This window comes from Spea bombifrons, chromosome 12, assembly GCF_027358695.1.
Source record: "Spea bombifrons isolate aSpeBom1 chromosome 12, aSpeBom1.2.pri, whole genome shotgun sequence".
Classification (NCBI taxonomy): Eukaryota; Metazoa; Chordata; class Amphibia; order Anura; family Pelobatidae; genus Spea; species Spea bombifrons.
In genome coordinates this window covers 2,973,921-2,988,318 of record NC_071098.1, presented here as the reverse complement: position 1 = coordinate 2,988,318, position 14,398 = coordinate 2,973,921, and the positions used below count along the sequence as shown (strand labels likewise).

Here is a 14,398-nt window from a genome sequence, read left to right as displayed (position 1 = left end):
CGTTCCAACATTCTGGACATGGAATTACGTCACTGATACCCGGAAACTCTCCGGCCTCCGGGTATTTACCCCAATCCCAGGGTATAAAGGGGGGAATGGGCATGGGTCGCACAGCCTGGAGCTTACGCCTTCATATTCTACTCTGAGCAGTTTGCTCAGACACCATTAAAATCAGAGTAGAATATAAAGGAGTCAGCTCCAGCGCTGCTTTACCAGAGCTGGAATCCCTGCTTGCATACAGGTGACTTCATTCAGAATATCTTTACCTTCTAACAAGTCGTGGTTTCCATGAGGATCTTTATTAGATGCATTTGGTGCCACCATTAGTCAAGAAGCTTTGTGACTTTTTTCTAAGGGTCCCGAGGACAGAGGATTTTAAAAGCTTTACTTTATGAACTTTTTAGCTCACAGATAAAAATTCCAATTTTAAAGACGATGTAATTTTTCTTTTTGAAATCCTTCATTTTACTAATCTCGCTGGTTAGAGATATTTAGAGGGGCGAGTATTTGGGGCCCCCTATGTGCATTTATAGCCGGTATGTGATACAAATAATTCTCAAAAGCTTGTTAATATACACAAATTCACTTTTTACATTAAAAGAACCACGTGCATTTTTTCCCATTTTTTTTTCTTCTTTGTGTTACACCATAATTATTATTATTTTTTTTTAAATAAGGAAATAAGATTATGTATTAAATTAAAAACAAAAAAAGATTATTTTAACTCCTGAATATTAATACCCACTTTATTGTAATATAAAGTAAACGGCCAATAAAATAATAATAGTTCTTCGTAAAACAGATTTATCTTATTGCAATATAACGGGGTTTATTAAAAAAAAACTAAACAAAATTGTAACATATAAATGAGAAAAACAAACAAATAATTAGAATTACATTATGGAAATTATTAATAAATAGAAGCAAAAGAAAGGCTTTTTAATTCAGTTGAAAGAGATTTTGGTTAAATGTAATAAATTAAAGGAAATTTATGGGGTCCTCGTCCTGATGTTGCGCTGATCCCGCTAATTGCGGTGGTCATGGCAACAAAGCAATTTTCTATAATTTCCCAAATTAAAACTCCAGCTACAGTATCCTTTGTGGGGAAAAAGATGAGACGCACGATAGAGAAAGCTTCATGCTAATCAGGTGTCTGATCCTGACCTGAGCTCTCACACCTCCGATGGTTGGCAGAGCACGCAGGGGACATCTGCTCCCATCACTCTGCTCCCATCACTCTGCTCCCATCACTCTGCTCCCATCACTCTGCTCCAATCACTCTGCTCCCATCACTCTGCTCCCATCACACTGCTCCCATCACACTGCTCCCAACACTCTGCTCCCATCACTCTGCTCCCATCACTCTGCTCCCATCACTCTGCTCCAATCACTCTGCTCCCATCACTCTGCTCCCATCACTCTGCTCCCAACACTCTGCTCCCATCACACTGCTCCCATCACTCTGCTCCCATCACTCTGCTCCCATCACACTGCTCCCATCACTCTGCTCCCATCACTCTGCTCCAATCACTCTGCTCCCATCACTCTGCTCCCATCACTCTGCTCCAATCACTCTGCTCCCATCACTCTGCTCCCATCACTCTGCTCCCAACACTCTGCTCCCATCACTCTGCTCCCATCACTCTGCTCCCATCACTCTGCTCCCATCACACTGCTCCCATCACTCTGCTCCCATCACTCTGCTCCAATCACTCTGCTCCCATCACTCTGCTCCCATCACACTGCTCCCATCACACTGCTCCCAACACTCTGCTCCCATCACTCTGCTCCCATCACTCTGCTCCCATCACTCTGCTCCAATCACTCTGCTCCCATCACACTGCTCCCATCACTCTGCTCCCATCACACTGCTCCCATCACTCTGCTCCCATCACACTGCTCCCATCACTCTGCTCCCATCACTCTGCTCCCATCACTCTGCTCCCATCACTCTGCTCCCATCACTCTGCTCCCATCACTCTGCTCCCATCACACTGCTCCCATCACACTGCTCCCATCACACTGCTCCCATCACTCTGCTCCCATCACTCTGCTCCCAACACTCTGCTCCCATCACACTGCTCCCATCACTCTGCTCCCATCACTCTGCTCCCATCACTCTGCTCCCATCACTCTGCTCCCATCACACTGCTCCCATCACTCTGCTCCCATCACACTGCTCCCATCACTCTGCTCCCATCACTCTGCTTCCATCACACTGCTTCCATCACACTGCTCCCATCACTCTGCTCCCATCACACTGCTCCCAACACTCTGCTCCCAACACTCTGCTCCCATCACACTGCTCCCATCACACTGCTCCCATCACTCTGCTCCCATCACACTGCTCCCATCACTCTGCTCCCATCACTCTGCTGATTGACAGCTTTGTGTTGAAATATCCATCCCCCCCGGCTGCATGGATTCCGGGGGATCTCCGAGTGTTCCAGGTTCTTAATATAATTGGCAAGAGGTTGTAGCTCCTGAGAGGTTGTCTCCTTCTTCATCAGAGGAGGTTCATGGTGGACCTTCCTCTTTTTGGTCTAAATAAATACCATGGAACTGCTGGACGTCACGGACATAAAGAGGGTGAAACGGTCTGTCCACCAAGTGGTTTGGACGCGGCCAATACGTTTTGGAACGTTTAACCCTATGAGATGTGCTGTAAAAACAAATAGATGTAGACAGATCTGTCGTTCCTTGACAGCAGTGAGGGCATGGCAGACCCAGTACTAGATCCTTTAATATAGATGGCTAGGTTGATCCATAAATTTAGCTGCAGCCAATACATCTGTATCTGCATGTGACCTTGGTCTATACAATGAGTGACAAAATGCAGTGATCTGATTGGACAAAGAGTAACAGTGTGCGGTATGATGCGGTATCGTATGTCTCGGACCACTATTTTTAACAAAGAAAGCCATACTTGATGATCTCACAGGAAGATTAAAAAAAATAACGTTTGTTGCGGACCCAAGACAAAGAACGTCAGGATTCCTCCACGAACCCCGGTAGAGCGATAGCTCTTTGGCCCAGCTTGTTGTAGACGTCCCCTTCCGCCCTCGCTGAGACCGGGACGCGCAGGCTGGATGGTCTATCCTGTTGCGTTGGGGATGGCGGGGTCTTCGGTTCTGTCGTTGGGTCACTTGCACGGCCCTCGACTCTCAGCTCCTGGGATCGCTCCACAGATTCTTCACCACTTAATTCTTCGACGATACGCGGGGTGTTCACCCGGCTCGTTTCAGACGGGATGATGCTGGAGAAAGACTGGAGGATAAAAAGAATAAATCTCTCTCTCAAACGCAGGTTAGAACGCTCCCCATCGCCTCGACGTTCCGTCTCCAAGGTAGGACCTCACCTGCTGGACGGAGCCCACGCTGAGCTCCAGCTTCTTCCTCCGGGAGATCTCTGGGTTCCAGTGGCAGACGAGGCTGTCGTTCTGAACGCTGTAATTTTTGTTTCCGAGAAGCCAATACGTTTTCATTTTTCCTTTGCCCTGAAATAAAGAAAAAACGCGGGGAATTCCAAATTCTGCAGAATACACAGCAACGCTGCCAGCTTCCAACTCCACGGTCTACGAGGATATGACTGCCACCAGAACGCATGCGATGGCGTCGAGATAACTTCACACGGATCACACGGATCTATCACACGGATACAAATGGTGCTCGGGGGGGGGGGTTTCCTTACCTTCACCTCAATCTCCCCGCGGAGCTCAATCTCATAAGCGTCGTCGATGAGGAGGATCTGGTAGGTGGCGGAGCTGATGTGTATCTTCTGAGCTGGTTAGAGAATTAGAAGACGGCTTATCGTTGGGCATTACGCCATAAAGCAGACCTGTCCCATCATGCCAAGGGGTGTGGCTTATTTGTTACTCCACCCCATTGTGTCAATGTCCAACCCACTTCACTTGCCCCAGTTTTTTAAATTATAATTTTTTTTCTATATACCCACATATTTATTTATTACATTTTTTGCATATTGGCTCAGAGAATACGCTCAGAAAATATTTTTTAAATGACATTCATTTCAAACTTACGTAAACTGGTAGATTCCATCCGGGAAGCTGTGTTGACCGTGTCGCCAAATAGGCAGTAACGCGGCATCTTGTACCCGACGACACCAGCAACACACGGCCCTGGAAACCCACAAAACAAACACTCTTTGAGGGGTCTACAGTGATATAACCCCCCCCCCAGCGCTGTATACAGTAATATAACCCCCAGCGCTGTATACAGTAATATAACCCCCCCCAGCGCTGTATACAGTAATATAACCCCCAGCGCTGTATACAGTAATATAACCCCCAGCGCTGTATACAGTAATATAACCCCCCAGCGCTGTATACAGTAATATAACCCCCAACGCTGTATACAGTAATATAACCCCCCAGCGCTGTATACAGTAATATAACCCCCCAGCGCTGTATACAGTAATATAACCCCCCAGCGCTGTATACAGTAATATAACACCCCAGCATTCATGGAGTTAATATTCATCTTATTGACTGTTTCAGTGCCAGTAAATCGCGCTGATCTGGCTCAAGGATTCTGGAATTTTTGTGAAATCTACAGCTTCTTATACTGCGCTCTCACCGGCCAACAGACAGACGGAGAAGCTATTGGGAAATATAACACTAACTAAAAAAACAGAGGAGACGGCAACGGCCAAACATTAACGGAAACAAATGGGATGGATTTGTAACATTTGAGTTGATTTATATCATATATCATATTATTATATATTATTATTATAGTAAATATAAAATAAATGATATATATATATATATATATATATATATATATACGGTATATATAAAAATATACATACGAGATATTCCGCCCCACCTAAACGGGATGCAGCGTGGCAGCCGCTCGCTACTTAGTTAAACATGCCCGTAAATCCTACAAATCCCAAACTGCATGATAAAGAGGGGATTGTATTTCCCCCCCGATCCCCGGCGCATGCGCGGCTTTCCCCGTTGGGTCGTTTCCCGAGTACACGTTGCAGGTCTATAACTGGAGCGGTGTCTCACGTTGTCGCGCATGCTTTTCTCGTTTGGTTTTGTCATCGCACATACCGGTGTGAATGCCAGCTCTCAGCCGCAGCCTCTCGTCAGGCAGGTGCGGAATAACCACTTGGCGGACCGCGGCCACCAGATCCAGGGACATCTTTGCTATTTCGTCGGCGTGCCGGGTGTTATTCCTCTCCGGTAGCCCGCTGACCACCATGTATGCGTCTCCTATGGTTTCCACCTGTAAACGGGAACCACGATGGTTTTCATCAATATATATATATTTCATATAAAGTATAGGATTATTCCTCCCCATTTAGCTATCTCTCCCCTATCATTAAGTTGCTGAAGTACGTAAAGCACCTTGTACACGTTGTAGGACTCTATCCGGCTGTCGAAGCAAACGTACAGACTGTTCAGCATCCCCACCACCTGGAGAGGCGTGCAGGAAGCCGAGATAGCTGTAAAGCCGACGATATCCGAGAAGAATATCGTCACCTGACGGCAAGAAACAGAGAGAATAACGTTAGGGGTTAATAGAGAAGTATGGAATCCCCCCCGGTTACAATATAACCAGCCCCGGTAAACTATTATGGTTCAGGAATAATTCTGGGCGCACCTGGTGGGTTTTATCCCTCCCCGTCTGCCACTTTCTTTAATGAATATCACCGGGGAGAGGGGTAATTAGGATAAAAAGGCTTTACGTCCAGCGAGCGATTTCAGAGGAGAGTCTTTAATTCTATCTATTATCGTCAATTAAATAACAATGACGGCTATTTGCATTAACAGTTAGCCTGAGCTACGAATTCATTCTGCGTTTAAAGGGGCTTGAGAGGACGAGGGGGGTCTTGCATTAATGTTGGGGGGGTGATGATAGGCTTGGGGGAAGCCTCCCTGTGCCTTATGGCGTTCAACGATCTCCATAGCTGCCAAATGTCTACACGTTGCTTGCCCCAGCACCAGCGCTCGTCTAGAAGGCTAATATAGCGACATGAAGAGGTACTAGAGACCTAAACCCAGCGTCGGGCGAGCCATTGTTGGCTTGAGTTGACCTCCAGCTCTTGAAGAACTAGGAGACAGACATAGTCAAACCTATCGTCTTTTGGGGCATTTCTCCTGTTTCTGGTGAGTTTGGCCCCTCGCTCAGTTGACCTGCCTTATTGCCTTATTATATATCCTTAACTCGTATACCCCTTACATATAGACCTACTTGGTCATAGCTCTCTGCCTCGACCTGCTTCTGTTTCCTAAGCTGCTTTGCTACAGTTCTCGGTAACATCTGATGCAGGAGATCTTCGGCGACGCGTCTCTCTTTTTTAAGGTCTTCCGTCCTCTCTTTAAGGCTTTTGGCGTAGTCCTGTATCCACTCCGTCATTTGTTTAAACGACACCAGGACGATGGGATACAGAACGCAAGTGACGGCCAGGAGCGTCACCTTCAGACTGACCTCTCCCAAAATATCTCTGGATTTATTGTTGAGCTTTTCATAAGCCTTGTGAAACAGGCAGTTTCGCGCAGAATCCAATCGGCCGTCGGCTGTTAGGGTCCCAAAGGTTGACCGCGGGTCTCCGAGCGGAGCAAAAAGAAGAACGTTTCGGTATTTTGTTAGGTAGCCGGATAAACGACTACCATTCCCATTATCCATCCAACAAGCGTGAAGTGTGTCTGACGTATAAACTGCATAGTTTAACATGGTGAGTATTCGGTACGATGCACTCTGAAGGTCCTCAGATGCCAACGGTGAAGGACAACCAAGGTCACCCATGGCTTCTCTAGCCCTCAACAGTAGACGCAGGGACAAAACATCCATCCAGTCTTGGTTTTTCATAGACGTCACGAGATCTCCATCAGAGCTGTTCCAGTCTTCCAATATCTGCGTAATCATCCCCGAGAACACATCGCCCAACGTTGGGTCGGCGTCTGTAGCATTATCCAGTCTCATTTTTAGCCTGCGAGTGAATAACTCACAAATATGTCTCATCTCCGCTTTGTTCTCGCATATTCTGTTGTAGTTCTGCAAGCCGCCTTCTTCCCTGCAGAAGGAGCGCATATTGTCCATGACGAAGGTCCTTCTGTCGGTGAAGTTGAGGTTGTCCCAGCAGCAAAGTTTCTTCTGGTCTTGGAGGAAACTAATGAATTTCATGGCTAAAAGATTGGTGCAGGAAGATAACCCGTAGAGAGCTTCTTCCGTGCTCCTCCAATCTTTTAAACAATTGTTCAGGTCGATGGAGACTGATCCAAGAAGGGTAACCAACGAAACCAAACACGCTGCCAATATACGCTTGACTGTACGGCTCAGCCTAAGGTTGGTTGGTGGATGACACCTGTAGGGCAATGTTAAAAAGAGACCAATAATGGAGATGCGACAATATGTCTAATTTTCTAGAGTTAAATGGCCTCTAAGATAGGTCACTAAACAGCCAATGGTAGAAAAGCAGGAGAAGAGTCTTGTCTCACCAACCGACAATTCCTTAAATACTAAAAAATAAATAAAAAAATACTAATATTATAAAAAATTTGGCTTCGCTGTCCCAATTAAATATACAAATCTCCTTAATCTACTTAGGTCCCGTAGGGTTGTTGTTGGGGTACATAAAACAAACTTGAAAGCCTGACCACAAATTACTCAAAAGGTAAAATACATTTTTTAGATATGCTAAAAAAAAAAAAAAAAAATTAGAAAAACATTACATTTTACTACTTGAAATATTCAATTAAAATTTAATATTTTCAAGTTTCTTGTTTTGATCAGAAATACATCTGGGTATATTTAGAAATAAAAAAATTGTGAATACAATTGCGTATTTTTATGAGAATTGTTTTACTTGGGGCAAAAGAAAGATTGTATCGGGTAATCAGCGTGTCATATTAAATACATTTTAACATTTTAGGGATTATTTTACCAGACTTCAGACCCGACAAAAATAAAACATGCAAAATCATCTTCTAAGAACAAATTGAAATGTAATCGATATACTAAAATATTCAAAGTGGGCAGAGAGGAAAAAAAAAAAAAAAAAACAAAATCAAGTTGGAGATCTAAAAACATAAATAAAAGAAAAAAAAAATAATCAAAGCTAAAGTGCATCGAAAACAAGAAGAGCTTGGTCGGAGGTCAAATGATGGATGGAAAAATTCAATATTTGATTTAAAATTTTCTTAAATGTCTGTTTATGCATAATATTATATATACCGGTATATATATATTATATATATATATATATATATATACACATACACACACACACACACACATATATATATATATATATACATAAATGGGAAAAACAATAATAGAAAAGCATATTATTTGATTTTGCTCAAACCTGAATGTTTCACAAACGCTCCCGTAATCTCCCGCAGACGAAGGTCCTTTTACGTTGCTGGACATCTTGGTTTGGAACAGATAAATCTTACTCTTCAGAGAGGAAGATGATGGGGCTGCAGATCCCAGTAACTCACCCCTCTGCACCCTAAACATGATTGAGAGCCCACCAGAGGGTGTTCCGTCTCTGAAGCCCGACACCTTCCAAATAGACAGAGACGGGGAAGCCTCCGCTGATCAGTGAATGGAGAGTCATTGAGGAGGCTTCTCCACCAGTCTGACAATTAATGCGCAGAATACAGTAACGGGAATATTCTTAGGATAAATAGATTCCCAATGCCTGCATTCGATTAATAATAATTTTACAATTACTACTAGTAATAGTTCTTGTTTATTAAACAAGCAATTACATAAAACCAATTTTCTGGTAAAAAAAATAAAAAAGCTTTCCAGTTTGATAAATATCCATGTGCTTTGCACCAAAATTAAACTCTTATTTAGTGAATATTCCACATCCCCTCTTTTCCTCCCCTGAAGCCCCTCTTCCTCCCCTGAAGCCCCTTTTTTTCTGGGAGGTCAGAATGTTTGCTGGGTTCTACAGCCCAAGCCCAACAAAAACTGATTTAAAACTCAGCCAGTTTGCAAAATAAATAATTAGAAACAAAATTACAAAAAAAAGACATGTTTAAAATAAGATTTATTTACAGATTTAATCAGCTAAACCCCAACGCATTCCACAAAAAGGCGGAAAACGAACCAAAGATTTGCAAACAAACACAATTTGATATAAATTATCGGTATTTAACAGATCCGGACAGCAAAAGATTTTCTGTATTAAAGATCAGCGTGTTGTTTGTGTCGGAAATATTCACAACTATCCACCTAATAAATAAAAAACATTATAAATAATAATTTGATTAATTTTTTTTTGTAAATTTGAAACAATCAATTGTAATATTTTGGGATAAATCACAAGAAATGTGGTAATCATTACAGATTGCGATGGCTGCTTAATTATCCATGACACTACGCGGTTGCAGCGGCCGTGTTCCCGTCGCAGCCCCCATAGGATATACGAGCCGCAGCGGACCTCCAATCTTCCGGTTGCATTTACATTCGATGAATCCGGACTTTTTTTTTTTTTACCATCAGGCATTCCCGTTTCCCTGTTTAATCGATAAGATATTTTGTTACTTGGCAGGTAAACGCACGGAATTCCAATTAATTTTTTTGCTAATTTAAGCAAATTCCGGTAATGCTGCACTAAAAGGGATTTGTTTTAACCCTGCGTGAATAAGCCAGAGGTGATAGATCCTCAAACTTCACCTGGCACGTCGCACCTGGGCTGTTGGCTACAGCACCGGGGAGAGAGCTCTTAGGCATGCGCTTATAAGCCGCGGCAAGTTGATTACTGGTTATATCGGCTGCGCTTCTTACGCGTATCGGGTTTAACGAAACAGAATAAAAAGCATATATAAAGGGGCATTAACACAAAAGTAAATGGCTAAGCTTCTAGCCGGGAAATGACAAATCCTCACGCAATACCCACGTAAAGAAAATCCAGCGCTTACAAAAAATATATTTTTTACACGGCAACGGTGGCCGAATATTTCTGAGATCAGGAACCTGCTGCAGGTGAGGGAATTCTGATACAGTTGCAGCATTGGTCGTCTTGTTCCTTTCTCTTAAAATATAAAGGAGGCTGATACAGGCAACGCTGTTATATGCGTTACAGATTACTGTATCAGAATTTCAAAAGGCGGCTTCGTTGTCCTATAATAACGTCCTGTTAAAGTGCATTTGCTGCAAACGGAATTCTGCTACTTCAGCCAAATACAGGCAGAGATGCTCCACAATATCGGGTTTGGAAATGTGACTTGGATCGTCCCCTTCGAGAAGGAATTTACTGTCGCCAGCAGACGCGCTGATGAGGACATCTATTACAAAGACTTGTTTGGGAGTATAAATCACATACAAGGATCTGCTCTGTATCGGTACGATCGGGATAATATTTCACCTGTATGTCTCCGCAATACCTTGAGATGACCTTTTTAAATATATTTCTATGGCTAACCACGGCATAGCTTGGATTAAAGTGTGATTTTGGAGCGATAGAGAATATCCCTCAGTCCACTAGAGTCACAAGGGCTTATGAGATATAGATATATATATATCGCAACTACAAGGGGGGCTTTCCAGGTTGTCAGGGTTATAATGTAATTTTTTAGACCAATCCCATTATATTAAAAGCCATTTTTTTCTTATAGAAGGATCTATGAATTGAATATGAAGCAGCTGAAAAGCGCGGGCAGCGAAATGTTACAGGCTGCGGATATACATTCACTGGAAGCTGCCCAGTCCGTGTATGACATTCACTCTCCAAATAGGGCTGTGATGCTTAAGCGATAAACTCTTATTCCCCCCCAGAGCGGCTGAAGCATCCTTATACAGCCAAGAGCCCTATTATCTCTGTGATATCCAGCTGAGCCCATCATATAGCATTGAAGAAGTCTACAAGCTTGGAACAGCTCCCTCTCCATCATGTTTTAACAGCTACCTCGGATAGACTGCGCCCAAATATAACCCTCTCGCTTCGCTTAATTTTACACATTTTAAAGAATGTGACTTTTTTTGTATAATTATTTGTGATATTCTCCCTACAGCGGTAGAGGTTCATGAAATTCACATTTTAAAAATATCCTCTACTAATCCTTTAACGGGTCATTAACCTCGAAACATTTAAGAAGACTTGATGGTGCTACAGCTGCCACTGTGCTCTGGAAGACCTTCTGCCAGCTCTTAAAAGTTAAACAATACCATCGAGGGGTCTTCGGCTGGACCTGTGGGTTATAAAGCGTGGGTGGGACACACTAGAAAATTCTCACGGAGTTTTAGAAAGAATCCGCAGACCTTCTTACGACGACGCGTGCGTGTTCGTAACCGCAAGTAATTCCCCAACATACGCCTGAACAACAACTTTAATTAGAACACAAGTCGAAGAAATACTTTGCAGCATCGAGATCTCGTGTAGAAGAGCTTACTGTCATTCCTCGAATCATTAACTAGGTTTCCAGGTGTATTTTACATGTTTTTAAAAATCTAAACAAACAGGGCATGTGAGACCCTTTTTATCCCGAGTTACTGTCCACGTAGAACATTCTCAAACTTGTATGCTGTGGAAACTTAAAAAATAAACCATCACCGCACTCGCACACCAAGCAAGACCCCCCAAGGCTTTGGAGCTAGCCTGCAATCAAGGCGTAGCCAATCAGATTCGCTCTGGTAACAACCCAACGACAAGCCGGAGTTACTGCTGTGTTATACCTTACTCCTGAAAAGCGACTTGGCCCCTGGCCCGCAGTACTCATTGTAGATAAGTTTGAACAAGAACAGGTGGAAAAGTAGTATCAAAGAGGCCACGCTAAACCAGAATAAGAAGGGCAGCCCCGGGTACTGCTTGGCCATGTGCTCCTCGTGCGCCAAGATCTCCTTCAGATGAAGCGTGTGCCTCAAGTCCTGCAGATGCGTCAGGTCGGTGGAGATGTACAGCAGCGGAGTTATGGGGTGGGTAACCAGAACGGGGAAAATATGTCCTCTGATTTCGGAGGTCAGTTCCACCGGCTCATTCAGACATCCCCCCTCGCAGGCATAAATATTCACCGGCTTGTCTAGGAACTTCACGGAAACGTGCAGAAAGGGTTTCTCGTCTTGATCCAGCAGCACGGCTAAGTTGATGAGGTCTTTGTTATAATGTATTCCGCGCAGCGAGTAACTGTTGTGAAGGACGTGCGGATCCATCTGGAACTGCAGGTGGTTTTCGGTGAACTGCAGCCCCCCGAAACTCAGCATCATACTCTGCACAAGCCCATGCGCGCCAGCCAACACCAAGCTCTTGCACCCTCGCTTTTGCAGTGTCAACTTCCACAAGTCCCAGAGCTGAATGATCTGAGCGATGCCGCCGAGCCTGCTTGGCCACAGGTTCTCTGCGTGCATGGTGGCATGGCCGCTGAAACAATGGTCCGCGTAATTCAGAGTGGCTTCCATTTTATCGCTTTCTTCTTTACTGAGAAGGGGGTCGACCAGCGGCGCCGGAGAGCAGGACAGCATGTAGTACAGAGTGCTATTAATTGTGTCACTGGAAGGCGTGTGCAAATCCTTAATCTTATTCATTTCAATTCCTACGGAACAAAACAGGAGGAAAAAAGGTAAATTAGAAGACGTCATATTGAATTAGGAAAGAAACTCAGCCCTCTCTGGAGCTGAAACCCCCACCATTATAAGAATATATATCTACATAAATACATACATACACACACACACACAGAGATATAGACACACACACACACACATACATACATACATACATACATACATACACCGCCGTTCAAAAGTTTGGGGTCACTGAGCTGTTTTCGTGGAAAACAAGGACATTTCTGGCTGTAATAATCACAAAAGGGTTTTCTGACCATCAATTAGCCTTTTAAACTTAAACTTAGATCAGGGAACACAACGTACCATTGGAACACAGAAGTGATGGGAGTGATAAAGGGCCATTGGGGCACAGGAGTGATAAAGGGCCTCTGTACTTCTATGAAGTGATTCCATTAAAGATCAGTCGTTTCCAGGAACAATAATCATTTAAATTATTAACCCTGTCTGGCTGGATTACTGAACTTTTGAACAGAACTGTCATAAAAGCACAAAATTGTTCTAAGGATGAGATTATTTCGGAATACAGAGTATTTTTCTATTCTGTTTTTATTACCTGATACAAATAAGTCCGACCAGATCTCTTGATGTTCGCGAAGCAAATCATCCGGCCTCATCTGCATCACCTCCAGCATTTCTTTCTTGGCAGATTCCCGTAATTTACTAAACGTGTCGTCCAACTTTCCAGAGTCGATCGGCTCGGATGTGTAAATAACGGAGAGGACGGTTTCGCCGAATTCGGATTTGGGGCTGACTTGCGCTCTGCTTACCAGCTTTTTGGTGGCGATCACAACCAGGAGACTTTTCCCGTCTTCCATGGACACCCTTCCAGAAGAAAGGAGGAACTGTCTCTCCTGAACCTTCTCCACGCTGGTTGAGAACTTGACTCCGTTGAGTGATGGTTTTTGGTAAGAAATATCGAATGCAGTCACCCTGTCGCTGGGGTTCAAGATGTGGATGGTCTGGACGTACACGTGGGGTCTTTTCCTATGCGCGAAGTGATCTTCACGGATGGTGACACAGTCACGGGCCGAATCCGACGCCTCAAACTGAAGACATCGAATCGTTCTTATCAACCCCTCTTTCAGGAGCACGGCGGAGCCTTGAACTTCCGTGAGCGTCCCTGAACTCTTGACAAACGTCATAGGAGAATAATCACTCCGACGAAAAGGTACAGACCCAGACGACACCCAGAGATTGTTCTTTCCAATGTCAACAAGGATATAGCCATTGCCAACCATGACAGGTCCTTGCAGTTGGGTTTCTTCTCCGGGATAAGAAACGAACATAAGGTCCCCCCTCTCTTGCAAAGTTCTCCATTGCTTAGTGTGCGCCTGTAAACAGGTCCCAGACGCCCCTCTCGGCTCTCCGGAATACCACAAGGATCTATAGAGCGACCCGGACGAGAAATACCAGTATATAATGACCAGGAACCCGAGGACGGCGAGGACTCGGCGTGCCCAGCTGCTAGACAGGAGTCCGGGAAAGGCTTTAAGCCTCTGCTGTAGCCACATCTGGGACGTAGTCTTCATAAGGAAGGAGACGGCTGCTTCAAAAGAAATCAGAAAGAAATCTTGAAGTCACGAGTTCAGCTTCCCTTACGCAGTAACTCATTGTACCCGATTATAGCCGATATTTACTATGCAAACAAACCCTTTTTGTCGACACAACAAACATAACAACTACATGACCAGGAACAGAGGCCATTGGCAATCATTCCCTATTGTAGTTTGTAAAGTATGTCAGCGGTCATCCCCAACTAAATCTAATGCTTCTGCCGCTACCTCCCCCCCATAAACAACCTTTCAAGTTCCCCGGCACTCCCTCATAGTCACTACACCCTGAAATAA

General features: G+C 44.1%; 2 protein-coding genes across 3 annotated transcripts; both read right to left on the bottom strand.

The window, feature by feature from the left end:
• Nucleotides 1-2,850: 2,850 nt before the first annotated feature.
• LOC128470247 (adenylate cyclase type 7-like) lies at nucleotides 2,851-8,733 on the bottom strand. Of its 2 annotated transcripts, XM_053452105.1 has the most exons (8): nucleotides 8,341-8,733; nucleotides 6,225-7,338; nucleotides 5,378-5,512; nucleotides 5,081-5,255; nucleotides 4,040-4,138; nucleotides 3,691-3,782; nucleotides 3,359-3,496; nucleotides 2,851-3,267 (listed from the first exon to the last, which is right to left on the bottom strand). In XM_053452105.1, exons 1-8 carry the CDS (start codon nucleotides 8,493-8,495, stop codon nucleotides 2,989-2,991), a joined length of 2,187 nt encoding a protein of 728 aa, XP_053308080.1. In that variant the 5' UTR covers nucleotides 8,496-8,733; the 3' UTR covers nucleotides 2,851-2,988. The 2 variants fall into 2 exon arrangements, with proteins under 2 accessions (XP_053308080.1, XP_053308081.1); XM_053452106.1 differs by lacking the exon at nucleotides 2,851-3,267 and having other exon boundaries at nucleotides 3,378-3,496; nucleotides 3,691-3,837.
• A 2,245-nt stretch (nucleotides 8,734-10,978) lies between these two features.
• Nucleotides 10,979-14,123, bottom strand: KIAA2013 (KIAA2013 ortholog). Its single transcript, XM_053452110.1, has 2 exons — nucleotides 13,105-14,123; nucleotides 10,979-12,517 (listed from the first exon to the last, which is right to left on the bottom strand). The coding sequence occupies exons 1-2, from the start codon at nucleotides 14,078-14,080 to the stop codon at nucleotides 11,658-11,660; spliced, it is 1,836 nt and encodes a 611-aa protein (XP_053308085.1). The 5' UTR covers nucleotides 14,081-14,123; the 3' UTR covers nucleotides 10,979-11,657.
• Between the last annotated feature and the right edge of the window lie 275 nt (nucleotides 14,124-14,398).

Excerpts from the sequence above, each read along its gene's own strand:
- KIAA2013 (XM_053452110.1), bottom strand. The coding sequence starts at position 14,080 with ATGAAGACTACGTCCCAGATGTGGCTACAGCAGAGGCTTAAAGCCTTT. Across the intron at positions 12,518-13,104 it reads GTCGGACTTATTTGTATCAG|GAATTGAAATGAATAAGATT; the intron begins GTAATAAAAACA and ends TTTGTTCCGTAG.
- LOC128470247 (XM_053452105.1), bottom strand. The coding sequence starts at position 8,495 with ATGTTTAGGGTGCAGAGGGGTGAGTTACTGGGATCTGCAGCCCCATCA. Across the intron at positions 3,497-3,690 it reads GCGGGGAGATTGAGGTGAAG|GGCAAAGGAAAAATGAAAAC; the intron begins GTAAGGAAACCC and ends TCTTTATTTCAG. Across the intron at positions 3,268-3,358 it reads GCGTGGGCTCCGTCCAGCAG|TCTTTCTCCAGCATCATCCC; the intron begins GTGAGGTCCTAC and ends TTTATCCTCCAG.